This window comes from Rosa chinensis, chromosome 2 (genome assembly GCF_002994745.2).
Source record: "Rosa chinensis cultivar Old Blush chromosome 2, RchiOBHm-V2, whole genome shotgun sequence".
Classification (NCBI taxonomy): Eukaryota; Viridiplantae; Streptophyta; class Magnoliopsida; order Rosales; family Rosaceae; genus Rosa; species Rosa chinensis.
In genome coordinates, this window is record NC_037089.1 from 27,789,782 (window position 1) to 27,817,603 (window position 27,822).

The following is a 27,822-nucleotide window of genomic DNA, read 5'->3' on the forward strand; positions in this document are numbered from 1 at the left end:
TATTAGGTTTCTTTATTCTCCTGGCATATCCTAGTTATTGTGATATTTGGTATTCTTGTGCTTGTGTTTTCCAGTTTCAACTTTTTACTGGAGCATGCTGGATAGTGTAGGATGATTTGGTTTCACATTATTCATAATTAAAATTTAATAAGCTTGGAATAGGAACTTGAGTGATTTCTGAAGCTGAATTTATAGATGAATTCTAAAAGTTTTTAAGCGATGAATAATTGGAACTTCTAAAAGAGCACATAATTGATTTTGAACAGAACCAGTTAGACATACTTCATTAGGGGATTACCTATCTGGACCATCAACTTTTATCACCAAACTTGTATAGTAATAATCAATGTCCTTTATCATCTTACGCACTCTACTTCAAAAATTGATCACATAAACGCACCTTAAGGTCCGTGTCATAAATGATTGAAACACTACATAAGTACTTCAGAACTTTATGGAACGCCAACAGAAAGAGGTAAATCAGTACTTCAGAATTTCAGAAAGATAATAAGCACGGGTCCCCTTGACAAAGAATAATATCTTAAGAGTTCGCAAAACAATACGGTTTTGACTACTTAACACAAAAGAGACCCCGCTACCAAAATGTCTACTCCGAGGGACCAGCTCGATCAGCCTTGATCACACATTGATAACTAAAAGGTCCAAAATATATACGAAAAGAGCTCGTAGCAAAACAGGCATGACTGGCCTTTACTTTCTTCCAGTTGAAACTCGCGGCTTGGCTTTTACCTCAGCTTCCTGCAACCATTAAAGCATGTAACATTATACAGAGTTTTTCAGGCCTTCATGAAGATAACTATTTGAAGCAACTCATTAGAATACCTGTGGCAAATGGAGGAAAATGTGGTTCTTTGCTGCCGCAGGATTATGATTTTCTGCACCCTTGCTCCAATCGTAGCAAACCTACACACGCCAATTGGGGGAAAGAGTTTTAATGTAATACATAAAAGATGAAACATCCCTGGAGTGTTCGTCTTTGTGTTGTGCATCCAATTATATGATTTGTGAAAGAGGATTACCGCATATGCATATATGGAACCATCGTGGTTAAAGGTACTGCAAGGAATAGGCTGACTGCACCTTTGCATTGCCTGAAAACCAGAAAACCCTCTGTTAAGACACCTATATTTACGCTTAAAGTCTTGATAAGGCGAGCGAAAATAAGATTTAACCTTGAGTCTTTGTTTGCTGTCCTTGTCCCAAAAATTAAAAGAACCATCAGAGCCAGCGGTAGCAAACGTGTGGTGGACCTGAAACAAAGTACACACAATAAGATCAAAAATGACAACACAGAGAGAAAACGGTGTTTATTTAACATCTTTCTGAAATACATAACAAAAAACTGTAAGTACACACTACTTACAGAAGATGGAGAAAAAAAAAAAACCAAAAACAAAAACAATTGAGCATTCCAGTCATGATTCTGAAGTAAAACAAATTCCACCTGTTCATATGTACTTCAAAATTCTTCTAAGATACTGTCTTGAAAAATACACGAGAATAAAAGGAATAGCAATAGAAATCTTACAGGATGGAAGTTCAGAGAGTTGACAGAGTATATCTCATTGCCCTCCCTGTGGCATTTGAAGGTAAAGTTTTTAGATAATAGTTGCTCATCCAGATGATGCACACCAACCCTCCCCTCAATAGATCCAACCTGGTCATTACATTGGGACACAATCATAATTAATTTATTAATTATTCGAGAAGATAATAGTTATTAAGCAATAATAAACAGTATTCATGAACTTATATGTCAAACTATGATGAGTGGAACTGAAGCAATTTTTTGATGTACATAGATTACAATTTGGATGGGGACATTAGGATTGATAAGAGGCTAAGAAAGAAAAACCACAATTATGTATATGAAAAGAAATTGAATAACTATATACAATAATCACTTTTTTATTTTTATTATAATTCAAGGTTCAATCAGAAGTTAGCTAATGCAATATTGACTAACTTCCTAGAGTAACCGTTAGATTTTAAGACCTTTCTTTTGAACAATTCCTATAGTTTAGGTGAGGACTGAACTTATAATCACACTATAGCATCAAGTATGCAATTTAGAAGAGATAAGCTGAACAATCTAAATATTTGGTCCTTTACATTAAACTCTTGTTCAATTCTGTATCTGAACAAATAATTCAAGTTCTAAGCACACATGCAAGAACACATTTACATTGCTTCCTTGATCCATGAATATCAACTAAAAGGGGAATTTCACGGACCATCCCCCTCAAAAACCACAAATACGATAAGAGAACCAAGGTTTCAAACAACCAAACACAATCCCCATATAATGCCTAATTTGAAGGCAATATAAAAGCTCTGCTCCAATCAATTGGCAGCATTTGACCAATACATCCCCCTAGCAAGGGTCATACTGACTAAGCTCCAGTTATAAATAATAAAGCATATCATATATGGTAAGTTTTATGTTCAATGAGCAAATTCATGCAAAGATATGTTTCAGTTTGTCAATATAAGCAATAATTGTAGAAAGAACTATTTTTTGAGACAGAAATAAATATGGAAATAACAAAGGGGAGAAGAGACAGAAAGATCTAAACGAGGAGTTGATACTTACCAAGAATCCTTGCTGATCAGGGAATGCAGCAACACACCTTGTCTGAAACTTTAGGGGTGAAACAATTCTCTTCAACTCATTCTGTTTGTAATCAAAATTATAAAAATTATAAAACATCCATGGAGGTAGAAGAAATTAAATATGAAAAACTCATAAACATTCGAATGAAACTTTATATTAACAAATGATTAACTGAGCTTGAAAAATATAAAACTAGAAGTTTATCCTCAAAGATACCCCAGCCCAATTGGTGGATAAGAGTTGCAGAGGGTTGAGATAGTTTCTATATAAATAATAATAAATAAAAATACAGTGAAATCAGAGGTAAGATCCTATCGTCTATATACATGACTGATGACTCCACTTTTGAGGAAATCACATAGGCATCTCTTAGGGTAGGATTATAACTACTGAAATAGGCTCATCATGATGAGATACAAAAACTAAAGCCTAAATATATATATTCCTGGAAGCTGGGACCAATAAAGTCATGAAAGTAAAGAAGCTTTTTTTTAATAATAATATAAAAAAAAGTTTATTCTTGTAACATCACAATGGTAAAATAAATATAATCTGGTGACCCCTCAAAATGAATGTTACCTGGGGTTGCTGCAAGTGAAAAATAATAATATTTCTATCCGCCGTCCCAACAACCATTAGAGACTGTTTCACTGATAGTGCATAGCAGCGTTCAGGGAGCTGTTGGGTGTGCGCTGGGCTCTGCTGCCTCGTATCCCAATACCTGAACGCAGGCAATAAAAGAATTAACTAAAAAAGCAGCAAATCCGACTTTTAAGGCAAGATAGCGGATATCTAATCTAGAAATAAAGTTTTAAGGAAGACAAACAAGACACGGCACTCAACCATTAGAAGAGGCTCATGTGAGAGCATTAGGTGATACAAGAAATCTTAGGAGCAAAGGGCAGTAAATTGGCGGAGTAAAGAACTCCATTATCAACTCAATTATTGCATAACCTTATATGAATTATTTAATAAAACACCATATAGCTTGATGGAGTATAGTTATTCAGATAGCTAATAACATTTTAGAATGACTGCTACAGAGGTTCAAGCTCATAACATTCTAGAAAGACTGCTATACAGGTTCAAGCTCATAACATTTTGCAAAACATTTACATGTATTACTTACTTTACAGTCTTGTCCAAGCTTCCGGTGACTAGGAGGTTCAACTCAGGGATCCAAGCCATGTCTTTAATGGGGGCATCATGCACAGCAACAGTCATTGTTTGGTTAGTAGCCAAGGACCACATCTTAGCTTGCTTGTCACATCCTCCAGAGAAGACAGTCGCCCCATCATCCTTCCAAGTCGAGCACAAAGCCTACATTGATAATCATACATATTAATGTTTGTATCCAGATTCAAGAATCATAGTTTTACAAACCACTCACAAGCTTAAATAAAACAATACAAGATATAGAGAAATTGGGCCCTACCGGATGGTCGTGTGAAATCATTCCCTTGGGGGTGCTAGCAAGATTTTGCCCACTGTGTTGTATCTCCCAGCATCGAACCTGAACAAAAGGCAATATTGCACCAAAATTCAATAACTTTCTTAGAGATTAGAAGTCAATAACTCTGTTAGCAATAAAAAGCGAAAGAATTGAAACCTGGTTGTCCCAGGAGGTGGCGACGAGGTGATTGGCTTTGGGGCTGAAGCTGAGGCTCGAAATGGAGTCGTTTGGAGGTTCGGCGACCTATTATTATTGAATCCAAATTACACATAATTAATACACACATTCACGAATCGAATCAAGAAAATCAAAAACTTGGAATGGGATTTTTTTTTTTTTTTTTTTTTTTACCTCGAAGGACTTGTTGGGATTCGTGTTCTGATTGGCGGCCGGCATGAAACTCGACATCGGAGAAGCTACTACTTTACTGACTGAGAGAGAGAGAGAGAGTTATGGGTTTTGGAGTTTAAATAAATGGCACGGCTTTAAGCTTAGCTTAGGTCTTACGGTGGTCGTATTAGCGTGGATTTTACGACCCTGCTTTTTTGTTTTCGAAAGCTGGAGCGGGAGCTTACTGTTTTTCTGGGTTTTTATTACTTTAATGTGTCTCAAATTGGAAATACGTACACAATTATGTTTTTGAATTACGGTCTATTTGCATCGTGGCCCCGTAATTTGATGCTTTTTCTCACTTTCCGCCCTCTTATTTTTGATTTAACTACTTGAGAATTTGTCTCCATTAACCCAAAATAAAAAGAGATAAAATGATTGTGTCCTATTATAATTGACTTCATACTTGATATGCCTAGTTTTGTGTAATTTTGAGCTAATTTTGTCCCCTAGAATTTATTTTCTATTTACCTGCCATTGTCATTTCGCTTATGCAACATTCTTTTAAAGTGTGCTGATTGGTGGCGCTAACGACCACATCTGGTGATTACGAAATGTTTTTTTGAAACTCATCTCGATATTTCATCACTTGCTACCTAGTATTTAATTTTAGTGTTATTACAAAACGGTTACTTGATATTTGGTGCACACTAGCAGAAAAAGGTATGCACGCGTTACAAATCAATTTGGCCTCGCACCGAATGAAGAAAAAAACCAAACTCTGGTCTCCATTTATAGTAATAGAGATATACAAACAACTTAATATTTACCCGTTATATAAAAAAAATTTACTTTTAATAAATAATTAGATTCTCACCATAATATCTCTTCATCGGTGTCAAATAAAACTGAACACGAATTTTGTATTCAGCTAGAACATTACCTTTTTTGACTTCGAAGACGATATCCAACATAAGTAGGCTCGATATCAAAACCCCACACCACACTCAAAGGGTGGAACTATAATTAGTCCAAAATAAGGGGGACAAATTTCACATCCTCTTCGATCTCATGAAAAATAAAAATTGGGGTTAAAAGAAAAAAGAAGAAAATTCTGGAGATCTTCTGTCCATCCTCCTGTACATCTAAACTCGGTGCTGTTTATCTCAGAACAGTATTGCGCCAAATGTCCCCAACTTAACAACTCAAAACCACCCTCCTTTTTTTCTCGAAACGTTTCTTTTTCCCTACCCACAGAACCGTTTCTAGGGTTTCACCAAACTCTTCCAATTTCACTTCCAGATTGCCCCACAACGTTCTGTAATTTCCGCCAACGACAACGACGTCGTTTAGTTTGGTGGCAGTGCTTGCCAAAGTCGGAGCCTTTGTTCCATTGGGATTGTTTTGGGGGTGGCGGTGGTGTTGTTGTTGCCTTGTGCTAATTGCAGCTGGGAGGTCCTTGGTTTTGGGGTTGGAGCTCCAAGATTTTGAATTTCTTCGATTTTGTTTGAATTTCTGCAGTGGGTTTTCGGAGTTTTCGATTTCGAAGTTGCTTACTGTGATTGAGGGTGTTTGGTTGTGTGATTGATTGGTGGGGATAAGGCATTGGTTAGGTATAGGATATGAGTAGTGTTTTCAGTGAGCAGATACTTGCAGATAAGCTCTCCAAGCTCAACAGCACCCAGCAGTGTATCGAAAGTATCCTTTTTTCGCTGTTCTTTATGTATGTGGTTTGCTCTCAATGGCTTGAGTTTCCGAAATTGGTACTTCTGACTCTGATTGGTGTTGTTTTGTGTTTTGGTTGAGCCTTGTGCCGAGTTCTGTTTCTTTTGATGTTGATTTCAATTTTGAATTGCTGCTATAGAAGCTGATAATTATCGAACTTTATTGTTAGTGTCCCACAGATTGGTTTAGGGAGAGAGCGGTGCGACTGATTACCAATTTTCTCTATTTGTAAACTGCAGGATTTTTTCAATGTTGTATAGAATCTCTTACTTTTTTTCTGATGGGAAATTTGGTAGCAATGTGCTACTTATAAATTCCTGATTAGTTTTTGGTTCAAAATAAGGCTCCTATCATTTAGAATTTTCTAGTTACTGGGAACTTGATTTTACCCTTAGATAGGTACCCGTTGTTTTCACATATTAAACCATTTCTCAATCTGGTTGAATTGAAGAGTTAAATCTTTCAATGAAATGAATGTAACCAATTAGGAAAATGTAGTGATGTTCCTTACTGCAAACATCAATTTTTCATACTTTGAAGTCACGTTGCTGTGTGTTTGCTGACTGCTTAATGTAGATTCTGCTCTATTTTGTTTGAAGTTTCACTGTAGGTTCAGTTGTGTAAATTGTCCTGTAGTATACTTGTATCCACTCTGAAGCAATGATGTCCTTTTCTAAATTAAAACCTGTTGCCTTGACTTTATTAAAGCTTTGTCACACTGGTGTATATTTCATCGGAGCAAAGCTGAATTGGTGGTTACAACGTGGGAGAAACAGTTCCATAATGCACAAATGGTTCAAAAAGTCCCTCTCTTGTATCTTGCCAATGACATCCTGCAGAACAGCAAGCGTAAAGGAAATGAATTTGTTACCGAGTTTTGGAAGGTTCTTCCAGGAGCTCTTAAAGTTATTAATGATGAAGGTGATGACCATGGAAAGAATGTTGTCTCTAGATTGGTAAGTCCATCTTTCATCTTGTTTGAGATAGACCATACAGCCACTGGCGACTTCACCCTATTTGAATATGGTGTGTTATTTCTCAACAATTTAGGGTTAGCGCATAGTCTATCCTAATTTGTTTAACTATTTCTTTTTACCAATAAGTGGCAAATAGTAGGTCTTGTTCATTTAATCCTCTCTTGTTTTTTTTTCCCCAATAATCTTCTTACCTCCTCTTTACCTGTCCCAAGAAATGGTATGTAAATCATGTGCACCAAATTTTAAGAATCTTTGACAGGCTGGTGTACTATTTCATTTCAAGACGGCTGAACTTTGTTTGGTGTTGTTGCTTACCAATTTTGTAGGTTGGTATATGGGAAGAGAGGAGAGTATTTGGGTCTCGCACGCGGAGCCTCAAAGAACTAATGCTTGGGCAAGAAGTGCCTCCACCCTTGGAGTTCAGTGGCAAAAAGCGCTCACGTTCAGTCAGAATTATGAAAAGAGATTCACGCTCTATCAGAACGGTGAGAACAACAGTCACCATTTTATTATTTTCTCATTGATTTGTTTATTTTTATTTTTATTTTGGACTACCCCAAATAAGTCTTTTATTCAACCTTTTTTTTTTTCCTTTCCCTTTTTCACTAGTTATTTGAGAGATTTTGAATGCTGTGTTATTTGGAAACCAGAAACTTTCCATTGGAGGTGCAGCTGAGAAGATTGTATCGGCATTTCACTTGGTGATCGGTGAAAATCCAAATGAAGATGCCGAGATGAGCAAATGCAAGTCTGCAGTTCACCAAGTAAGGAAGTTGGAAAAAGATGTTGACAGTGCCTGTACTACTGGTAAAATAAACTAATGTTTCTGTGCATCTTTGTTTTGACTAGAGTGGTCAACTGGAAATTCGTTGTAGCTGTTTTACATTGCATCCTTGTGCAGAAGGGCAGTTAGTCTTGCTGTGATTTCCAACATACTTGTCTGTTAACCCATTTTCTTTTGTCTTCAGCAAAGGATCCAAAACGGAAAAGTTTAGCCAAAGAACTCGAGGAGGAAGAAAATGTGTTGAAGCAGTGTTTTGAGAAACTTAAATCAGTTGAAGCGAGTAGAGTAGCACTTGTATCTCAATTAAGAGAAGCTTTGCATGAACAGGTACTTTTCTATATCATATTTTCTTTAATTGTTCATTAAATTAGCATGTAGTGCTTCTTTGGTTCATGTTGTATGCTTTTGCTGATATCCTGGGATCTTTTTCAGGAATCTGAACTGGAGAATGTTCGAACTCATATGCAGGTATGTTGATCATCTTTGCAAACAGTATTCAGTTTTTTGCTTTCACCTATTAAGGTTTTAAGAGTTGGGAATTCTCATATATTATAAAACTTCACCCTTGATTAAAATGTATAGTATTTCAGAGAAGATGCTAGATAGTTTGTAATACTTTGTTTTTCTTGATTTAGAATTCTTTATTACCTCCGCAGTCAAAGGTAGCATCCAGTTTGTCATCAAAATATGTTACTAGTAGAGCTGGTGAAATCTGCCCAGACCAGATTGTTTTCATTGGCCTAAACGGGGTGGGTTGCTCAGTTCAGTCAATTTTCATGTGGGCATACACTTGGGACCCAATTTTAGGACCTGTGAAACACCCAGAATTAAAACCCTACCAGTTATTGTCCTCTTCCAGAAGCAGGTGGAAGTTTCTGAGAAGACCAATATTAAAGCCGGAAATGGCAGAACCTTAGCACACATATGGGAAACTGATGTGATAGTTTTTCTTGGACCAACCAAAATAAAAGATTTCATTCTTTTTCAGTTATGTTTGACTACTGAGAAATTATAGAATTGAGTAGATAAGAATGCCTTTTTGATGATGATGAGTAGTGTCGATTTTTCTGCATCCCTTCAAAGTAGAATGTCAGTACTGCTTTGGAATTTTCCGTTTATTTTGTTTGCAAAACATTGCTTCATTTAGGTCTTTTCTACTAAGAATTGAGGAATGGATGATCTGACTGCTTAGTAAATTATATTTTGATCGAGTATAGGTGGCACAAGCACAGGCAGAAGAAGCCAGCAACATGCGGAAACGGCTAAATGATGAAGATTATATATTTAATCCATCAAGTGCTGATGCTAATTCCAAAGGACACACACCAAAGAAGTCTGCTGCAGCCATTGCCGCTTTGGTTGCAGACAAGCTTGCTGCTTCTAGCTCCTCTCAACTAATTATGACTTCTGTACTTTCTACTTTTGCTGCTGAAGAGGCGAAGAATGCTGGCCTGACCAAGCCCTCCACCTCTTCCAATTCATACCCATCCACACCAAAGAGTTCGGGCACTGATTCAATGTCTAAACCCGAAAGGTCCATGCCAGTTTCAGATCCCAATGTTTTTATGTCAACACAGCCACCCACTGCGCCTCCAAACCACTCTTACCAATCAGCAATGGTTCCACAACAGCAGAATCATGTCCCAACCTCACAAGCTCAATTTCATATGCTTCAAAACCCATCCTCACAACAATATTTACAGCCATCAGGAGGTGTCATGAGCCAATATGTTTACGGGAACATTCCACCTTTGCCTCTAGGACCACCACCACCCCCACCGCATATGGTAAGTCCAATGGTGCCAATGTCTCAGCAGCCCATGCAAATGAACCAGCAGCCCTCCCCAATTACCCAGCAGCAACAAATACCCTTAATTCAACAACCTCCTAGTTTCCGGCCACTTCAGCCACCCGGAATGGTGTATTATAGCCTTCCTCATCATTCTCAGTGAATTTGAATACCTTAGGTAGGCAGTATGACCAATGTGAGCTCATCATTCTCAGTGAATTTGAATACCTTGGGTAGACAGTATGACCAATGTGAGCTTTATTTTTGTTTCAGGAAAAAATCATCAAAGTTTTGTTTAATCAGCATTTTGGCTATTCTTTTTTCAAGCCAGCATTTGCTTTTTCAAGATTAATTATAATTTAATCATTGGACAATAAGTCAATAACCATATCATTTTCTGAAGCAAACAGAGTGAAGCCTTTTCTTAGGTTGGGGGAATCTTGTAATGGTATCCAATATATAGTGTTTATAACACTTGTGAGTAGTGCGTATTGCGCTTAGTAGCTCGATGCGAATTGCCAAAGTTCAGAATATGTTTTGAAATTTAACCCGTCTTCCCAAGCTTTGAAGACATCTATGCTGGAAAGTGCAGCATTTTTCCATCTATGCTGGAAAGTGCAGTGTCTGCAATATTGAAGCGGATAATTGTTTTGAACCTTATCACCCTACGGCCACCCAAAAATTATGGCAGGAATATGATTCTCTTGATCTAACAAAGGCACAAAGCTCATTGGCATACCAAGCTGAGTCTATTCTATTAAAATCTCTTGGTGACATATTTCCAGATTATAGTGTGCTGTGGATAAGGTTAACTTGTCCTTGGGATTCAATTGGAAGTGCAAGCTTGTTTAGTAGTTCTTCCAGATGCAGTCGTGAAATGAATGCGAGGCGCCTACGCCTTGGGATAAGCTGATTTACCTCATACAGTAAGAATGCAGATATACTAATCAAGATACATACAATATTTTGGATTCTTTTTTAACTTCAGTCTGCCTTATTTGTCCTTGAAAATGATGCTTCCCTGATTTAACTTCAGTCTGCCTTATTTGTCCTTGAAAATGATGCTTCCCTGATAATGACGATCAAAGATTATAAACCAGACCCTGTAAGAACTCAAAGCTTCATTGCTTTCCTCAGGACAAAATCCCTAACGACGATTGGCATATAATACAAGATTGCAAATATGACAGAGAGGTGACCGGAAGAGAACCAAGCTGGTGGATTCTTCTTCAGAATGGCAGATACTGTCTTCTTCGCAAACTCCTCTGAAGGGGTTGATTTGGGTCCTTGTGAGAGAGTCACTCTAGCACGAATTGCTGCCTCAAAAGGTTTATATAATTTCCATTCAGGCATCTTGTTGTAGCCAACTAAACCAGAATTTCCAATGTTTGACCTAATAGCTCCAGGTACAACAGTGATTACATTGATCCCAAAGGGCTTGAGTTCCAATCTAGAAGCAAAGATAATTGGCAATAATTAGAACCCGAACGAGGAAAAAGAAAATGATGAAAGATGAAACTGTACAAATTTAACAAACTCAAGTTCCAGGTTCTGTCCATGCACAAGAATTGGATAAACATACAACTATATCTGACATCACTTCCCGCAAATGTTGATAGGTGATTTAGCCTGGCATCAGTACCAGATTCCTTTATCTATTGATCTGGTGTGGTGCAGTCTGAAACTAAAGTTTCATTAGCTGAAAATTATGTTGTTCCTAGTACGAGGTCTGTGAAAACAAAACTTCAATATTGAATGAATGACATTGAAAATCCTACAATAATTTTTTTTTTTTTTTTTTGAAGTAATCCTACAATAACTCTTAGTTACTCTGACAATAATGCTAGGCGAACCACCTTTTGGAGTACAAGTCTACCACCTAGATTCTACCTTATCAGAAATTTTCATTTTTTTCTCTAAACCTTTAACTCAAAAGGCCAAGACTTACTATCCAACATTGTTAACAAGCATTCCATTGATGCTACTTATTCCTTTCATTAGAAGGCTTCAGCAAGCATGCTATAGATTCCAAAAAACTTAAGTAACTCCTGATCTCATAAACAAATACATGCAATCACATACTTCATCAGTATTCTAAGATGAGGGGGGTAGTCTAGTGTAAATGATTCAACAAGAGTATAGACTGAACATAGCACAGGTATGCAAGTAATAATACTAACAAATGACACAGGGAAACTAACCTTAAAGAATCACTAAGTGCTTGAAGAGCAGCTTTAGATGCTGTGTAAGCACCAGACCATGGTCCAGGGGACAACGCAGAAACACTTCCAACATTTACAATCTTTCCCTTTCTCCTTGACACCATGTGAGGGATAACAGCTTGTATCAACCTCATGGGACCTGAATAGGAGTGCATATGCTTAGGAAGAAAAACAAATAATATGTGCATGGCATGACTGAAACAATCGGATCTTATATAAATGTACTTGACAAAACAATTGGGAAAGCGTCTTTATAAGATGCTTCACGTGCACTTAAGGGCACAGAAGAATAAGCAAGCTCCATTTCCACATATAGCATTTTATAGAGTACACAAAGATTGACAAACTTAAGGGCCAATTGTCCAGTCTCATAGAGCAACCTCTGCAATGCAATTGCTAACTTAATATATGATGCACTTACAAATTAGCTAAGAATCTAAATTACAGAAAGATGATAGCTGTAGCCATTAACCTCTCTAGGCCGTTGAACCAACATATTTTATAACCTCCCCAGAAATGCACATAGATCACTTAGACACCAACTGTAGACAACATTACATTGCACCCGATTATCACCACTCCATGTTCTGTTTCCAAATTCCATTTTCCCCTCACAGAAATGAAAATTATAAATAGATTTATCTCACATGAATTCAGAGATTCATTTATATCTATGCTGACTGCTAAGCTCACACGACTAAAACTCTAAAAGTATGACATCCTCATTTTTTTTGCATCATAGAGCTACTGTATAGAGTTTAGACGACTAGACCTTTGTAGGAAGTCATAGATATCAAGTTTTGTAATGCTGAGATCAACTCCTACTATCAATCTCTATTTTTGCTCAAACCATTAGCATATACTCCCATCATGGAAACTATTGAAGGTAAAGAGAAAACAAGCCCAAAAAGCAACAACAAATTAAGACAAATACATGAAAAAGAAAAAGTAAAATCCGATTCGTTTCCGATAAGTAGAAGGAATCCAAAGAATAAACTGAGTGAGAACTATAAGTATGTTCCGATTGTTGTGTACCATAAACGTTGGTGTCAAACGTGTGTTGCAGAGCAGAGAGAGGAACTTCAGCGAGTGGACCCACGCACTGAACTCCAGCATTGTTCACCACCACATCGATTCTGCCGTACTTCTCCACCACTGTAGACACCACTTCGTTCACGCTCTCCTCGGAAACCACGTCCAATTCTTGAAGGAAGAATCTTGGGTCGTCCTCAAGATAGGCCATGGAGCTCAGAGACCTGGCTGTGGCCACCACCAGGCAGCCCTCGTCGGCGAAGGAGCGTGCCAGCGCGTGGCCGATGCCACCCTGCGAGCAGCCGGTGATCAGAACCACTTGTTGGCCGTAGAACTCCATCTGGGTTTTCTTTGTGGGATTGAAGTTGTTTGATAAAAGGCGGAGAGACCCAGAAATAAGTTCAAGAATTGTCACACCGACAAGTTGATAAATTATAATTCTAACATTATAAATGTCATGCTTCGATTCTCATTATATAGGGGTAGGTTAAGTAAAAAAAAAAGTTAAAGAATTTAAATGGGACAGAATTATATGATTTGCAATGTATTAATTTGTCACCTCTAATAGGGGTGAATTTGGGAACAAATGGGGAATATGGATGAGAATCCTCGCTGTCTAAGATTAGGGATGGAGCGGGGATGGTATTGTAATTCTCATCCCTAAACCCGCCTCAATAATATATACGTATATTTTAATTTATTTTTTCTAATATAAATCACAAATATATATTTACTACTTTACTTTAATGGCTACACTTTTACTTTAATGACATTTTGACTTTTGCACTCACTGAAATTTGATTTATGAATTTAATCATGTTTTAAATTTATTTGTTATAGATTTTGATTTTAAAAAGGCAATATGAGAAAAAATTATTTTATTTATTAAATTCATATTGGAGATTTGGGGCGGGTTTGGAGACTTAGTCCCTAATGGAGATGGGGTCAGGGAATCCTCAATATATTTTTATTGGGGATGGGGGTAGAGAACAACCCTGGGGATGGGGATGGTATTGTGATCCCCATCCTCAACCCGGCCCATTGCCATCCTTGGGCAGAGCCACCTCAGTACTAGTGGGTCTTCAGCGCCACTTGAGTTTTAATTATTTTTATTAATTTAGGGTCTCCGACATTATGGATAACTGCCAACAAAATTAGAAATTATTTTAGATGAATCAAAAAAGACATAGAATTTTCTTTTTTGTTAAGTTGAATTTACGGTCCTTGACTCAAACAAATATTAAAATAAACTAAAATTATCCTACTTACCCTAGTAATAGAGTTTTATTCTCACTAACTCAATTTAAAGAGATATAACAACTTTGCCCTTAACCTAATTAAGAAACTACAGCCATTGTCACTTATCTCTCTCTCTCTCTCTCTCTCTCTCTCTCTCGGTGCCATCTCTTCTTTCCGGTGACGATTTCAACAGCAATCCACCACAATTTCCTCTTCTCCTTTCACAATCCAAAGAAGCAAGACGAGTAAATATTAAAATTTCTCTTATTGGCTTGAAAGTAGTCAAGTATGAAATGAAATTCTTGGTCGACCTTAGCTATCGAATCAATTAGAGAAAAGAGAGTGTCACTCTGTTCAGTGTTGGAAGAAGGAAGGAAGGGTCTCCGATCCCGATGTCGGCGATGGAGATCAATAGTTCAATTTCATGCCCTTCAACCCATCGTTGGAACTTTGAGAGGTTGTTCCTCACTGGCCACTTCCTCCTCGTCCTCTCTTTACTTTAACCTCAACCTCCTCCTCCTTTACTTTCCATTTGAAATTGTCGTTCGGTTTGCTCAGGAAACCAAAATGACGTCGCGATGCCGATCGAGATCAGAAGCTTAATCTCCGTCTCCGCCGAGATAGAGCTTTCCTTGCTCTTGGACATATGCGACTCATGTTCTCGCCTTCCCGGTTCACCTCCTTGGCGACGGGAAAGTGTCGCGAGCTGGAATCGGCAGTCTCCCATGAGTTGAGACGATGATTTGGATTGGAAAGATCCGGCTAGGTGGATGATATGGCTACACGCGTCGGGGAAGCATGAGAGGATGTGGGTGCCCAGTGCATTTTCTAGGTGTCTAAATCATTTTTTTCCCCATAAAATGGGGGTAGAAGACTCGGAAGGAAAGAGAAAAGGAAAAAAAAACTCTATTGGAAGGCAATACAGGTCTATTGAGGGCAATAAATGTTTTGAATTAATGTAATATCCTCGTTTTTTTTTCCTTAATGAAAGTTTTATTTGTCTAATTTTAGAGAGATTAGTTCCCATTTGGGCTACCGAAATGTCTATTAGGAGGTAATAAAGATTTGTTGAGGGGGGCGATAAACCTCTCCGACCCCATATGAGATTTCCGACAACCTCTTTTGGAGACTTTTGACGAGGTTTCATAAACTTTTATTGCCCCCCAATAAAAGTCTATTGAGAGGCAATAAATGTTTATTGGTGGACAATAAAGGTCTATTTTGGGCAATAAACTCTTCCGACCACCTCTTTGGAGACCTCTTGCGAGGTTTTCAGAGAAGTTTGGTGGGTGGCGACCAGTGACTTGTGATCGAAATCCCGCGATCGTTGGCCGGAAACTGACTGTCGGTAACGGGACTCCGGCGAAGTCTTCTATGACTTCTCTCTGTTCCATTCTCTCTCTCTCTCTCTCTCTCTCTCTCTCTCTATGTAATAAAGGGGTGAGAGTAAAATAGTCTAAAAAATAAACAAAAACAAAAAAATTAATTGGGTATTAGGGAATACCTTACTAGAGTCTTTATGGATAAGAGAGAATGACTTGATGCATAAATTCTCGCAAGCGTATGAATCGTGTCAAGTAAGGGAAGTATTTGGATCTTAGTTTATCGTACCTCGGGGATTAAATGTTGGACCTAACTAAGATAATTGGTACAGGCAAGTTAGGCTCACAATTTACTACATGCAAATATGAACCCAACTTAAAATTATGCCCCTACTCTTTACTAAAGCTAAAATTCTTTTGTGGTGATGAAACCTTGATGATGTGAAATGAAAACTTCTTAATTGTTCTTTGAGAAAATGTTAAAATGGTAGAGAATGATACTGGGAAGTGAGAGAAAATGGGAGAATAGAAATGGAGGCGGGTTGGTCTGTGTTGCGGCTGTCAGAGAAGAAGGATGGAGTGTGCGGCGCTGTAGGTTGGGATGAATATCTGAAGGGTTTTAATTGTGGCCCTCGGTCTACTCTGGTGGCTGGGAAAGAATGGGAAAGAAGATAAAAATTGGATGAGGTGGCAGCATGTAAATAGCCAAGAGATTAATGAAAGTGTGCAATTGGTCAAATGCATAATTACGTTCATCATGCTGCACGTGGGTTTTGGAAGAGAAGGCTGCAATCTTTGCTTTGATTAATTAAGTAATTAATCACTTTGATTAACTAACTTAATTAACTAAGCTTCATTCATTTTCTTCAATTTTCTTCTCGTTCTTTTTCTTTCTTTACCACTTTCCACAATCTTGAATATCCACATATTATACTATATATGAAAGATGAGTTTACTATTCACAACTATTCATGTAACAGTAAACTGACGATTTTACTCTTGCTATGTTCCATAATTACGCGCTGCCATTTGTCTTCTCCCCAATTCCAGATTCGTCTAAGTATAATATCTCTATTTGTCTTCTTCCCACATTCTGGATTTCTCTACACTTCTACCATATGTCCTCATCATATAAAGAGCTCAATCAGTTGCTGGTTTCTTCGGGAAGCGTCGGCAAACACAATTTCTGCATTGTTTCAGATTTGCAATCACCATCAGTTGTGTCATTCATCAAATAGAGTTTGGCTTCCTTTCGATAACATTAAGTCGTCAAGATTATCAGGTTGAGCTATCGATCAAAATTCAATAAAGTCTGGGTTTCTATTTCAGATTAGAGCTGATGAAATTTTTTTTCTTTTGGGATTTTGTTTTCGTCGGGGGGGGGGGGGGGGGGTGAGAGAGAGAGAGATAGAACAGGGGAAGAGGGGGAAGGTATTTTTTGAATCTCAAATTTTTTTATTGAAACCAATTCTGGGTTCTGTATTTTCTCTTCACCCGTATCAGATGTGTTTTGTATTTTCTGGAGCATAATAGGGTAATGTTCTGATTTCAGGAGTCTATGCAAAGGAGTATCTGGATTGTTCTTTTGCCTCTATTCCTGGTTTTGTTGCTTGGCGTTAGTTTGGTGTCCTATTGTTATTCAGGTATGTAACTTTTGTGTTCAGATTATTGATTGCCCCGTTATTTTTTTTCGGTTTATTTGAGGTTATGCATTGTTATGCTTGATTGTCAGCAGAAGATTCGTGCTTGCTTGATTGTTGTTTATGTTGTGGTTTGTTTCATTTTGTTGTGCAGATATTGGGAACAGTGAACAATCAAAATCTACAAATTTTCTGGACTCAGGTATAAATGTTTGGTTGAAGTTGTTAATGCAGTTTAAAAAGTTTTGTTGAATGTTATTTCAATATGATGATCTAAAAATTTAATTGGATTACATATATTGTTGAAGTGATGGCATCTACGAGCACAACGAAACGGGTTAAAAGATTGTTGGAAGGAGGATGTAAATCTAATCAATTTGATCAAGTTAATTCAAAGAGATGGAAAAGAAGTGGGTATATTTTCTTATGTTATTTTCTATTTGAAAGTAGCGTATTTACTTTAATTTTGTTCTTGAATGAATGAGTTTTTCTCCTTTTAGCTATTTTTTGTTGTATGAAGGTGTACTGCCTATATATTGTTTTGTTGTGGTCATGGTTTGATCTCTGTAACGTAATTAATCTACATTGAGGTGAGTTAATCAATGATTGTTGGCAGCTAGCAAAATCATTGAATTTTTGTTTGTAACTTAATTTGTAGTGTATAGGTTTGAATTGTACCCTGTTTTATACAAATTATAGCTGCTGATGTTTATCTGTTCTAACTTTTTACAGTATGAAGTGAACTATTGCACTATACAACAAGGGTGATGAGTCTTCAGAGACTGCTCTGGTAGAATCAAGGGCCGAGGTATTGTTCTGAATTCTTTTTTGAGGTATCTACAATTCTACATAGTGATCTGAGGTTTGGTGCGTCTATTTGAAAGCAGAAAAAAAGGTAGATATATAAATAAAAATAGCTTAAATGACTTGCCCTTTAAAAAAAAAATATATACTACAGCCGGCCCTATGTGCAGAAAAATTTCAAGACATTTGACAAAAGCATCATTATTAGATGCAGGAGTGTCTGCAGTAGCAGCTCTTGCCATGATGTTTTTACTTTGGAATGGTAAGTAGTATCTTTTTAATTGGTTATTTATCACTTGATATTACTCAAATTCAACTGAATGGGCATGATGTTAGTATAATGTTTTGTAGAAAAGTCTTTTTGTTAATTTCCTTTTCTTTTCTCTTTTGACAATATTTTTTCCTTTCATTTTCGACCGTTCTACATTTCTTTAGTTGACATACATTATCAAATTTTATTTCCAATCTTTTGTGGCCAATCTGATGATGATTATTAGTTGGGAGCTTCTCAAGTATTTTTGTTTGTTAATAAAGGGAAACAAGAACTTCTAAAATCCGAACATAAGTAACAGCTGAATAAGACCAAACACGAAGAACACAGCGATACTAACTAAGCCATAGCTATGCAAGCATTTTGGTTTGCTATTGCAATAGCCAGCAAATCACACAAAGCTACATTAATGCCATGCCTTACCTGACAGAATTTGTAGCCTTACCACTGTGGTTGCAATTTTTGCAGCCCTTGGATTTTTAGTTAATGCCATGGAGATTGGTGAATAACCTTGAGCTTGAGCTTCATTGAGTTGCTATGTCCTGCTCATGATGAGCTCAAGTTAGAGTGAGTTTTAGAATAATACTGAATGTCCAATTAGCTTGGCAGTATTGGTCGTTTGGTGCAAAAGTAACTTTATTTGTTCTTGCCTCACTATCCCAGACATCATTCACCATATGTATGAGTTCAAAATCCCTCTGCGAATTTTAGCATTGGTGGATAACACACAGTCACATCATGAAAAGGAAAATTAAGATATACTAAGGTAATTATAGAGAAGATTGAGTTAGTGAACACTATTTCAAAAAACTTTACTCAGTGTGATTTTATGCGTTACACTAAGTAGTAGTTATGTTTACCTTAGTAGTTAGTACTAATAGCATCATTTCAAATGGGAGAAAATCATGGATTAATTTCATGATTTTCATCGTCTGTGTTTGTAGGGATCCATTCACTTCCCAATTGTCATGACTAAGACACAAAGAGGGAGACTTGAGAAATACAAAGGTAAAGTGTGCTTATCCAGATTGCACATTTTACATGAGTTTCCAAAACCTTCCTACACCATTCATCCTATGCAAATAGAAGTTGTCTATAGATTTGTAAACTTTGGCATTAATAGTACAGGATGTACTCCTTGTCTAATGATTGCTATTGTATAGTATATTTTTGGAGGATTTATTAACGAGGTATGTTCAGAACTCTAATCTACATGCCTTTCTTTAAAATACAGGCCACTTGAATATATGATGATACTTGGAGCATCTGTCAAAGATCTGAATGCCTTTGCTTGGCTATCAAGAAGCTTGAAAATACCTTTGCTCTCTCTTTATATATGCTCTATCCGGTTAGACAGTAAAAATTGGGAGACAACCACAATTTGCTCTTAAAGGCCTGAAGAGTTGTTGATCTATTATTTGTACTAATGAATTAAAATGCTGTTACTTGAATCATAGAAAGTGAGGCCAATGTTCCTCTCTTCACTTCTGTAAACAATTCACTCACAATTCTAACTCCCGCAGCAATGCGCGGGCAAACATTTCTAGTGTTGTTAAGGGACTAGTTGGGTTTCACTTCCTAACTTGCATTGACTATGGTTGACTGTGTCAATAATTTGCCATTTTCTCGGAAACTCCAACTAGCTCCATTTTCTTTTCTCACAATTTTCTCTTGATTTCCACAATTCGGCTTATTTCCTTCACAATAAATAAAAATAGATTAATTACATAATAATTAACTTGATGATTAACTTATTTATAGTGTTTTAGATATAATTACATACATAAAAAAGCATGCAATTCAAGGAATTAAAAAACTTAATGGGGTAAGTGAGACAAATGACCCTAGAATTAGGATAAATGGACAAAAATCCTGTAATTTAATATTTTGTTAAGAGCATATAATTTAGAGAGACAGTAACGCGTCAAAGGACTTGGCCTAATTAGAGTACGTAATGTTGAAACTGCATGGTACCATCTCGTCCCCTTACTGTCAAACTCTTCAAGAAGAGCGTTTCGATGCACGTGTACCATCTCGTCCCCTTATTGTCGCTACGCAACAAAACATGGAGGAGACGCGCCAACAAAACGCGTCCTGTCTCTCTGCATCTATTGACGTCACGGCTGACGTAGCCCATGATTGGGCTTGGGCTGAGGTGGACGCCAGCCTCCTTGGGTCAAGTTTTGAGTCAAGAAATTGGCTTTCTTCTTGACCTGGGCCAGGAAATGTCAGGAAGATGCAAATCAAGAAACCATCAGTGGAAGAGAATTTTTGGGCCATTTCAGTCACCACCTCAGCTAGCCTAGTTGGTGGCTGGTCAAGAGGCAACCGTTGAACATGCTCTTAGAACAAGTCCACCCGTAGTCAAGAAATGTCAAGGTCGAAAAGTCAAGGTGTTGACCAGTCAAGTAACTGTTCACTGCCACTGGACATGGGTTTCCACTTGTTGTTTTTCTTGACCAGTCAAGACTGTTCATCGATTTTTTCTTACATAAATGAAAAAATCGGAATAAGTACAATACAACGTTATTTAGTTGTTGTACGAGAAATTCGGTTTCTAATCGATTTTTATTTTCGAAACAACTATTATTTAGGGGGTCGTGAAAATTGACTTTTTATACGTTAGGAATTTAGGAAACTTCATTCACGAAAGTTGTAGAGCTCATCAATACAATCTCGTGCATATATGGAACGCAATATTCAGAGTTCGTATGAATTTATTATGAATTTTTGAAATCTAGAAATTTTCTATAAATAACAAAACAAAAAAAAAAAATCCCTTTTGTTTCAAATGATGAAATTTTTTCATTTTTTCATTCCCCCCCCCCCCCTTGGTTCTCTCTCTCTCCCCCAAACCCGGCTAGTCCGACTTAACCCTGATTTTTCTCCCTCCTCCGGCGTCTTCCGACCATGGTCCCCGCGCCCCCGAGGTTACCTTGCCTAGCCCAACCGCTCCGCTCCGTGGCGTCAGCCCGCCCATCCGCTGCCCCTAGGCCGAGATCGAAGCAATCCCAGGTGGAGCAAATCAGACCCAATCCGATTATCGTCCTTCCTCGCGCGTCTCTCTCTCTCCACACAACACGCTAACGTCAGCCACGATAGGTACCTGTCGAGCTGGCAGCCAGTGAGCCTGGTCAGGAAATATGTCAAGGCTTTGCCTTTTTTCTTGGCCTCGTTCAAGGAAAGCCAAACCTTGGCTGGGCAAGATTGGGCCGGTGGAGGGATGATTTTGCCCTTGCTCGGTCAACACATCATCAATCCTTGCTAGTGCCTGGTCAAAACTACACCGGTGAACTTGCTCTTACGCTTCCATTTATGATTTCTCCATCTTTTTGTATACTATGTATGTAGGGAGAAAGGAAGGATACAACTTGAGCAGTTACATATCGGGAGAATTAGATCATGATAAGTTTTGGGGTCTAAGATCAATTTTCCCTATAAACTATCCCATAATTCCAAAAAAAAAAAACATTCTTTTTTGTGTCATAAGTATTAGTTTAGTAATTTGGTTGCACAATAATATTACAAGCACCAACTTATTAACTATTTTTTAAATTGCACCCGAATTTATTCCGAGCAACCAAAGCATTTATTTAACTTCCTAGAAGTACATGGAATTTTCTTTTAGTCATTGAATCCTATTATCCATTCCCAAATAATTCAAATGATATGGCATTTGAACCATTTAAGATATGGCAATTATACTTAACACTTTGACCTTCACTTCTTTAACCTTTTTACTTTAAGAAAACAATTGACAATTTCCATTCTCGAACATTCCATTAAATAAATTTATCTCAATTTTAGGGACATGGATAATTTAGCAAAGCAATGATCCATAATTGAATTTTAGGTCAACTCGTTAGACCTTTCTATTTTCTTGGTATACCTTAGCTTCCTTAATTCCCTTTTAATTGTCAAAGTATTTACCAAACGAACATCTTATTAAGTTCGGCCCAATGAACATTAGCCAATATAACTTCATTTCGGATACCCATTCCTTATGAACTTGAGCAATTTACATTTTCGTTAACAATAACCAACTCACTTCTTTTGTGGTATCCGGAATGATAGTTATAGACATTGTCATTGTTTACCGTCTTGAGCAAACTACTCTTATTCATCACTAATCCAACACTAATCTCTTTCATTAATCAAATTAACCATGGACAGTTTCGTATCTAACCCATTCCATTCAACAACATATCAACATCACCATTTTTAACACTTTCCCATTCATGAGGCTACAAACAACATGCTGCTGATTTTAACAACTTCACCAAGTAACAGATTCAAATACCCAAACCTTAACATTCTTCTTTTCCAAACAATGACTCGATCCAACATAGTCATGCTCCATCCTCACCAACCTTTCGAATCCCTAGCAGACAATATAAGCTTAACAATCAACCCATCACCAATCTATGTATCTAAAACAGAAACTGCAGAATATCCTTACCAATTTCCAAAATCATTTAGGCTAAAACAGCAGTTTCTCTCTTCTCCAACACTCCAAAAATGCAGAAATCCACAACCATTAACCATCTTTCCTCGATGTCAATCAAACAGACCCAGCAGATCTTCTCTTCTCCAGAATCTCCAAAATCTCATATTCCACAAACCTTATACAATCCAATGTGAACAACAAAATTTAGGGGTTTCAATCTAATTCGAATTGGAGGCTTCAACCAAGAATGGGGTGATGTAATCGAGCTTACTGGACTGACGGAGCAAACCGGTGGCGCGTCATGTTCTGGTTGGAGTCGGAGGTCGAGACTAGGGGGTCTTGATGTTTGACAAGGCGCTGATTCCGATTAAGGAGGTCATTGAGCTCAATTCGAGCTGGAAACCGGAGATCGAAGGCATGCAGAGTTGAGATCTCCTGCGATACTCGAACGGCGTCGGTGGCGGAGAGAAGTCTCTGGGTTTTGCTCCGTTTTCTTGTTGAGTAGAATGGCGATGGCGGAAGGGCGAGGAAATAGTCGGAAACCGGCAGGGGTCGAGGAACAGTGGCGTCGCACCCTTGGGTTGTCGCCTACGAAGGCTGCCGGCAGTGCATGTTGGTGGTGAGGCTTAGGCTTTGGTCGAGTTTGGTGTTGCGTCGATTGACGGAGGTGGTGTGGCGAGATGGCGGCCGGAGCTGAAGTCTCCGGTGGTGGTAGAGGGAAGAAGAAGAGAAAGAAAGAGATCGGGGGAGAGAGAATGCGGCCGAGAGGAAGAGGATGGAGAGAATTTAGGGTTTTGGGTGCTTAAGTTCTTATTTATACTTGTGTGTGTAAAATGTCAAATTTACCCTTCTGACGAGTTATGCAATTCTCCTAGTGGATTACTTCCGGGTTTTGGACTCGTAACTTATCTTTTATTCGTTTTTCGTCGACAACATCCTTTTTAAATTCTCGACTTTACCTTAACTCCAAAACTCGATTTCGTAAAAGCCCAAAATTTAAGACTCTGCTACAACTCAATTTATCATCTTCGAACCTTCAACAAACAGTTGCCTCACTAAACTTATGTAACCTTCTAGGCCCAAATGAGAGAACCCCGACCCAAGCTTAAATCGTAAGGCCCAAAAGGTGGTCTCGACACCCAAAACAATTTCCAAAGTCATTTCCTCCACTTAAATCACCTTGCAGAAAAATCTTATCGGTAAGAAATTACTTTTGGAAATTAACTAAAATTTTCAGGGGCTCACAGGTGACAGGCTGCGATTCAGTTAGAGCTCTAGTATGTCTGCCATTGTATTACATGAGGGTAACACGTGGGGCTACTTGAGGTCCATGAGTACACGTTTTTAAAAAAGAGTTCGGGTGGTTTCTTTCTTTTATTGTCCATTGAGGGACTTGGGTTCTTACTAAATTGTGGAGTTGATTTCAGATTGCTTTAATTTATTCTTGAGTTGAGAAATTGTCAAGCATGCAGGTTTGAGTCATTTTATTTGAGTTTATTCATAAGAGCTTCAAAAGCTTACCGGGTTTGTTGTTTGCAATCTAGTGCATTATTCCATGGTGTATGGGTTATTCCTACAGGTCAGGACAACCAAGGCTAAGATCTAAAAGTGTAGTGCAGCAGTTTTAATTTCATAACATATTTTTGTTATCGTGCTGCTAGTTATTTGTAGTAGGCTCCTTGTGAGCTCTTACATTGTTTTTTGATACATCAAGTTTTGTAAACACTTGGTGATGTAATATTTGACTCTAGTGATTGAGTTTGTATTAACATTTGCAGTTTCAATTTATTTTTGTTGCTTAGTTTAATTAAGGACTAAATATTGTTTAGTCCTTGAGCTTTTGACCATAAAACACTTCAGTCCCTGACCTTCTAATTTCACATGTTTAGTCCCTGTACTTCAAAATTTCAGACCAATAGGTACTTGCCTTCTAAAAGTCACGGAAAAATGTCTATTATGCCCTCAGTTCTTTTTTTAAAATTAATTAATTATTTTCTTCTTTTTTCTTTATTTTTTTTAATTTTTTGTCAAACAGAAAGAAAGAAAGGGAAAAAAACAGAAAAAAAAAAAACAAAAAGAAAGAAAGGGAAAAAAAATTCCTTTTCCAAAATAAAATAAAATAATTAATTAATTTTAAAAAAAGAATTGAGGGCATAATAGACATTTTGTCGTGACTTTTAGACGGCAAAGACCTATTGGTCTGAAATTTTGAAGTACATGGACTAAACGTGTGAAATTAGAAGGTCAGGGACTGAAGTGTTTTATGGTTAAAAACTCAAGGACTAAACAATATTTAGTCATTTAATTAAAAAAAATTCTAAGCATTTGGGAATTTTGTTTAGTTATTGCATTTCGGATTTGAATTTCTTTATTCAAAATTCAGGGTGTGACACAGATGGTGACTAACGCATGTTATCTGGAACCAAGCCTATGGCCAGATGAATGGTTACGATCAGTTAAAGCTCTAGTCTGTCTGCCAAAGATACTTCGTGGGGGTAACTGCGGGTTACTGAAGACTCATGATTACGTGTTTTAAAAGAAAGTCTTGAGAGTAGTCTTTCTTTTATTGTGCATGAGATACTTTGACTTTCATAGTTAAATTGTTGAGATTTCAATCAATATGATTTGTCATGGAGTGACACGTGTTTTCTTTTGAGAAAATGATGTTAAGTTTTTGGAGAGAAAAAATTATGTGAGTTGCTTCCTCAAGTTGATTTGGGTGGATTTATTGCGAATTGTGTGAGTTGCTTCCTCAAGTTGATTGAGTGGATTTCTCGTGGATTGTGTGATTTTATTGTTTTAGTGGTAGACACGGGGTTGTCATGAGAGCTTCCACCTCCGATATCCGTACCTGCCAACCATGAACAGAGCTCAGAGGGAAGACTGGGCAAGCCGGCCTTCAACCCTCCGCTGCCTAAGTCAGATACATGTAAGAATGTAGACTAGGTAGGAGTAAATGGAGAGTGGTGGCTTACCTTGAATGAGTGGAGAGACATGTATTTATAATGTTGGAATAGACTTGTCACCCCTTTGTTTCCAATGTGGGACTTGGTTTGGCCTACCCTATATCACAAGTGTATGGTATCGACATCATTTATGGGCATTATTGGCATTGTTTCACGTGGCTAGTGAGCCTTGTACTTCTGATATTTGTGCCTAGGTAGTATATATACCAACAAGTCCCCCAAGTCCCCAGTCAAGAGTTCTCTTGGGTGGGCAGTTTGTCATGGTAGAAATATCGGAAGTGCAAGGCAAGCATTCTCGGCATGTGACTTCCGTACAACCACTACCCCCAGTCCCCAAATTCCCTAGCTAGGAGGAGTCTTGACTGGGGTGGTGATTTCATTTTCCTAGTAAAAACGACGCAAGCATTCATTGGACATTTGGCGAGAATGTCTTCCTTCGGGTAAGTAGTTCCCCGAGTCCTTGGGTAAGAGGGTTTGGGCCAGGGTCCGCTGGCATATGGCATCAGGTGTGTTCATTATAGGGTGTATTTGGTGTCTCCTGAGATACCATTTTGTCGTCAAAACTGATAATGGTCGTAATGAATGTATCTGATAATGATTGTAATGATGTAGCCGATAGTGGCTGGAATGTACTTGGCTATATCGTTATTATTAAGCTTGGGACAGCCTTCCATTTTGCATGTGGTGGCATGTAATCATATAATGGATAGAGATTAGATATGGCGATATTGTATAATGGAGAGAAGACATGGCTATATCCCATTGTGTAATGGACAAATAAGATATGATGATATCGTGTAATGGAGATAAAACAGGGCAATAACGAGTGTTGGAGAAAGATAACTCTTGCCGATATCATATAAAGGAGAGATAAAACATGGCGATATCGGGCATAAAAGAGAGCGTGTCGTAATCATGCTTGGTGGCGATATTGGGTGTTTTATGGGATAGTCTAGGCTATGTCACCACAACCGTGCTTGTAGCGTGTTTAGTATTGGCTATTTCATCTTGATCGTATTTCGCCATTTCACTTTGATTGCATTTAGCCATTACAACTTGATCGCATTTAGCCATTTTAGTTTGGTCACATTTAGCCATTTCAGCTTGGTTGCATTTAGCCATTGCACTTGATCGCATGTAGCCCTTTTGGCTTTATAGCATTTAGCCATTTCATTTAGGCATTTCGCCTCAATCGCCTTTCATTTAGACATTTCGCCTTGATCGCCTTTCATTGAGGCATTATGCCTTGACCTTCTTTCATTGAGGCATTTCGCCTTGACCGCCTTTCATTGGGGTATTTTTCCTTGATCGCCTTTCATTTAGACATTTCTCCTTGATCGCCTTTCATTGAGGCATTTCATTTTGATCGGATTTCATTTAGCCATATCATTATGATCGCATTTAAGCATTTCATTGTGATTGCATTTAAGCATTTCACATTGATCGCATTTAGGCATTTCATTTTGATCGCTGTTAATGTCTAAAAGTTCAGCGGTAGCTGAACCTCGGTTAACGCTGATCCGATGGGCGAACCGCTACTTGTGATATTCAGAGCTTCCATTTACCTGTCAAGTAAAATACAGAGGGCGTCAGCGTTGGGCGGTCTTCTCTTCTCCGATGCCTAAGTTAGTCAATGTATTTATGTTGACAAAGTAACCATAGGTAAGTAATAAATGCGTAATTAATGAGGAGAGAGGAGAGAACCTTTTATAGGTGAGGAGGGAACTGATTTTCTCCATGTTTTCGATGTGGGACTGATGTGCTTCAGTCCCCAGCTTCTGATGCTAACTTGGCGCGGGGCATGGCATCGCGTCAAACGTGATCTGGGAGCGAGCCGAGGCTCAGGCGGTAGCCTGTTTAGCTGTGTTTCCGTAGGTTACACAGTTGACGATAGCTGGAACCGCTGGCGGTATCATGAGTGTGGCTCATTATAGATAATTATGCTTGCAAATCCTCATGTAAGTATAAGTCCCCCAAGTCCCCAGTCAAGGAGGGCAATCTTGGTTGGGAAGTTGCATAGTGGTTCGAATCGTTACTTCCGCTAGACTTGCAAGAGCATAATTAGCGTTAGTGCGTTGTCAACCATGGACTTACTGAGCAAACGCTTTGTACCCTTTTCGGGTGTGCCCCTGCTAGGCCCCCCAGGGAGTCCCCCACTCCCCGGCTAAGATAGACCTCCGTTTGGT

The 27,822-nt window shown here is 38.1% G+C and overlaps 3 protein-coding genes and 1 long non-coding RNA gene across 8 annotated transcripts; 2 read left to right on the forward strand and 2 right to left on the reverse strand.

Annotated features, from left to right (window-relative positions):
* Positions 1-374: 374 nt before the first annotated feature.
* Positions 375-4,667, reverse strand: LOC112183974 (protein RAE1). Its single transcript, XM_024322290.2, has 12 exons — positions 4,596-4,667; positions 4,440-4,515; positions 4,245-4,331; positions 4,071-4,148; positions 3,765-3,955; positions 3,215-3,356; positions 2,615-2,695; positions 1,550-1,678; positions 1,194-1,271; positions 1,041-1,112; positions 844-924; positions 375-759 (listed from the first exon to the last, which is right to left on the reverse strand). Exons 2-12 carry the CDS (start codon positions 4,494-4,496, stop codon positions 712-714), a joined length of 1,044 nt encoding a protein of 347 aa, XP_024178058.1. The 5' UTR covers positions 4,497-4,515; positions 4,596-4,667; the 3' UTR covers positions 375-711.
* Positions 4,668-5,427: 760 nt separating this feature from the next.
* Positions 5,428-10,236, forward strand: LOC112186514 (regulation of nuclear pre-mRNA domain-containing protein 1A). Of its 2 annotated transcripts, XM_040514204.1 has the most exons (8): positions 5,428-6,116; positions 6,852-7,099; positions 7,447-7,605; positions 7,771-7,927; positions 8,089-8,231; positions 8,337-8,372; positions 9,122-9,875; positions 9,931-10,236. In XM_040514204.1, exons 1-7 carry the CDS (start codon positions 6,041-6,043, stop codon positions 9,854-9,856), a joined length of 1,554 nt encoding a protein of 517 aa, XP_040370138.1. In that variant the 5' UTR covers positions 5,428-6,040; the 3' UTR covers positions 9,857-9,875; positions 9,931-10,236. The 2 variants fall into 2 exon arrangements, with proteins under 2 accessions (XP_040370138.1, XP_024180732.1); XM_024324964.2 differs by having other exon boundaries at positions 9,122-10,236.
* Positions 10,237-10,464: 228 nt separating this feature from the next.
* Positions 10,465-13,389, reverse strand: LOC112186515 (short-chain dehydrogenase RED1). The gene is made up of 3 exons (XM_024324966.2): positions 12,951-13,389; positions 11,895-12,054; positions 10,465-11,143 (listed from the first exon to the last, which is right to left on the reverse strand). The coding sequence occupies exons 1-3, from the start codon at positions 13,285-13,287 to the stop codon at positions 10,807-10,809; spliced, it is 834 nt and encodes a 277-aa protein (XP_024180734.1). The 5' UTR covers positions 13,288-13,389; the 3' UTR covers positions 10,465-10,806.
* A 3,259-nt stretch (positions 13,390-16,648) lies between these two features.
* On the forward strand, positions 16,649-19,717 carry LOC121051571. 4 transcript variants are annotated; one of them, XR_005806117.1, is made up of 8 exons: positions 16,649-16,790; positions 17,061-17,151; positions 17,303-17,350; positions 17,457-17,738; positions 17,881-18,790; positions 18,887-18,989; positions 19,168-19,231; positions 19,458-19,717. It is a non-coding gene; the product is annotated as an uncharacterized LOC121051571 (long non-coding RNA). The 4 variants fall into 4 exon arrangements; XR_005806116.1 differs by having other exon boundaries at positions 17,457-17,558; XR_005806114.1 differs by having other exon boundaries at positions 17,457-18,790.
* Positions 19,718-27,822: the final 8,105 nt, after the last annotated feature.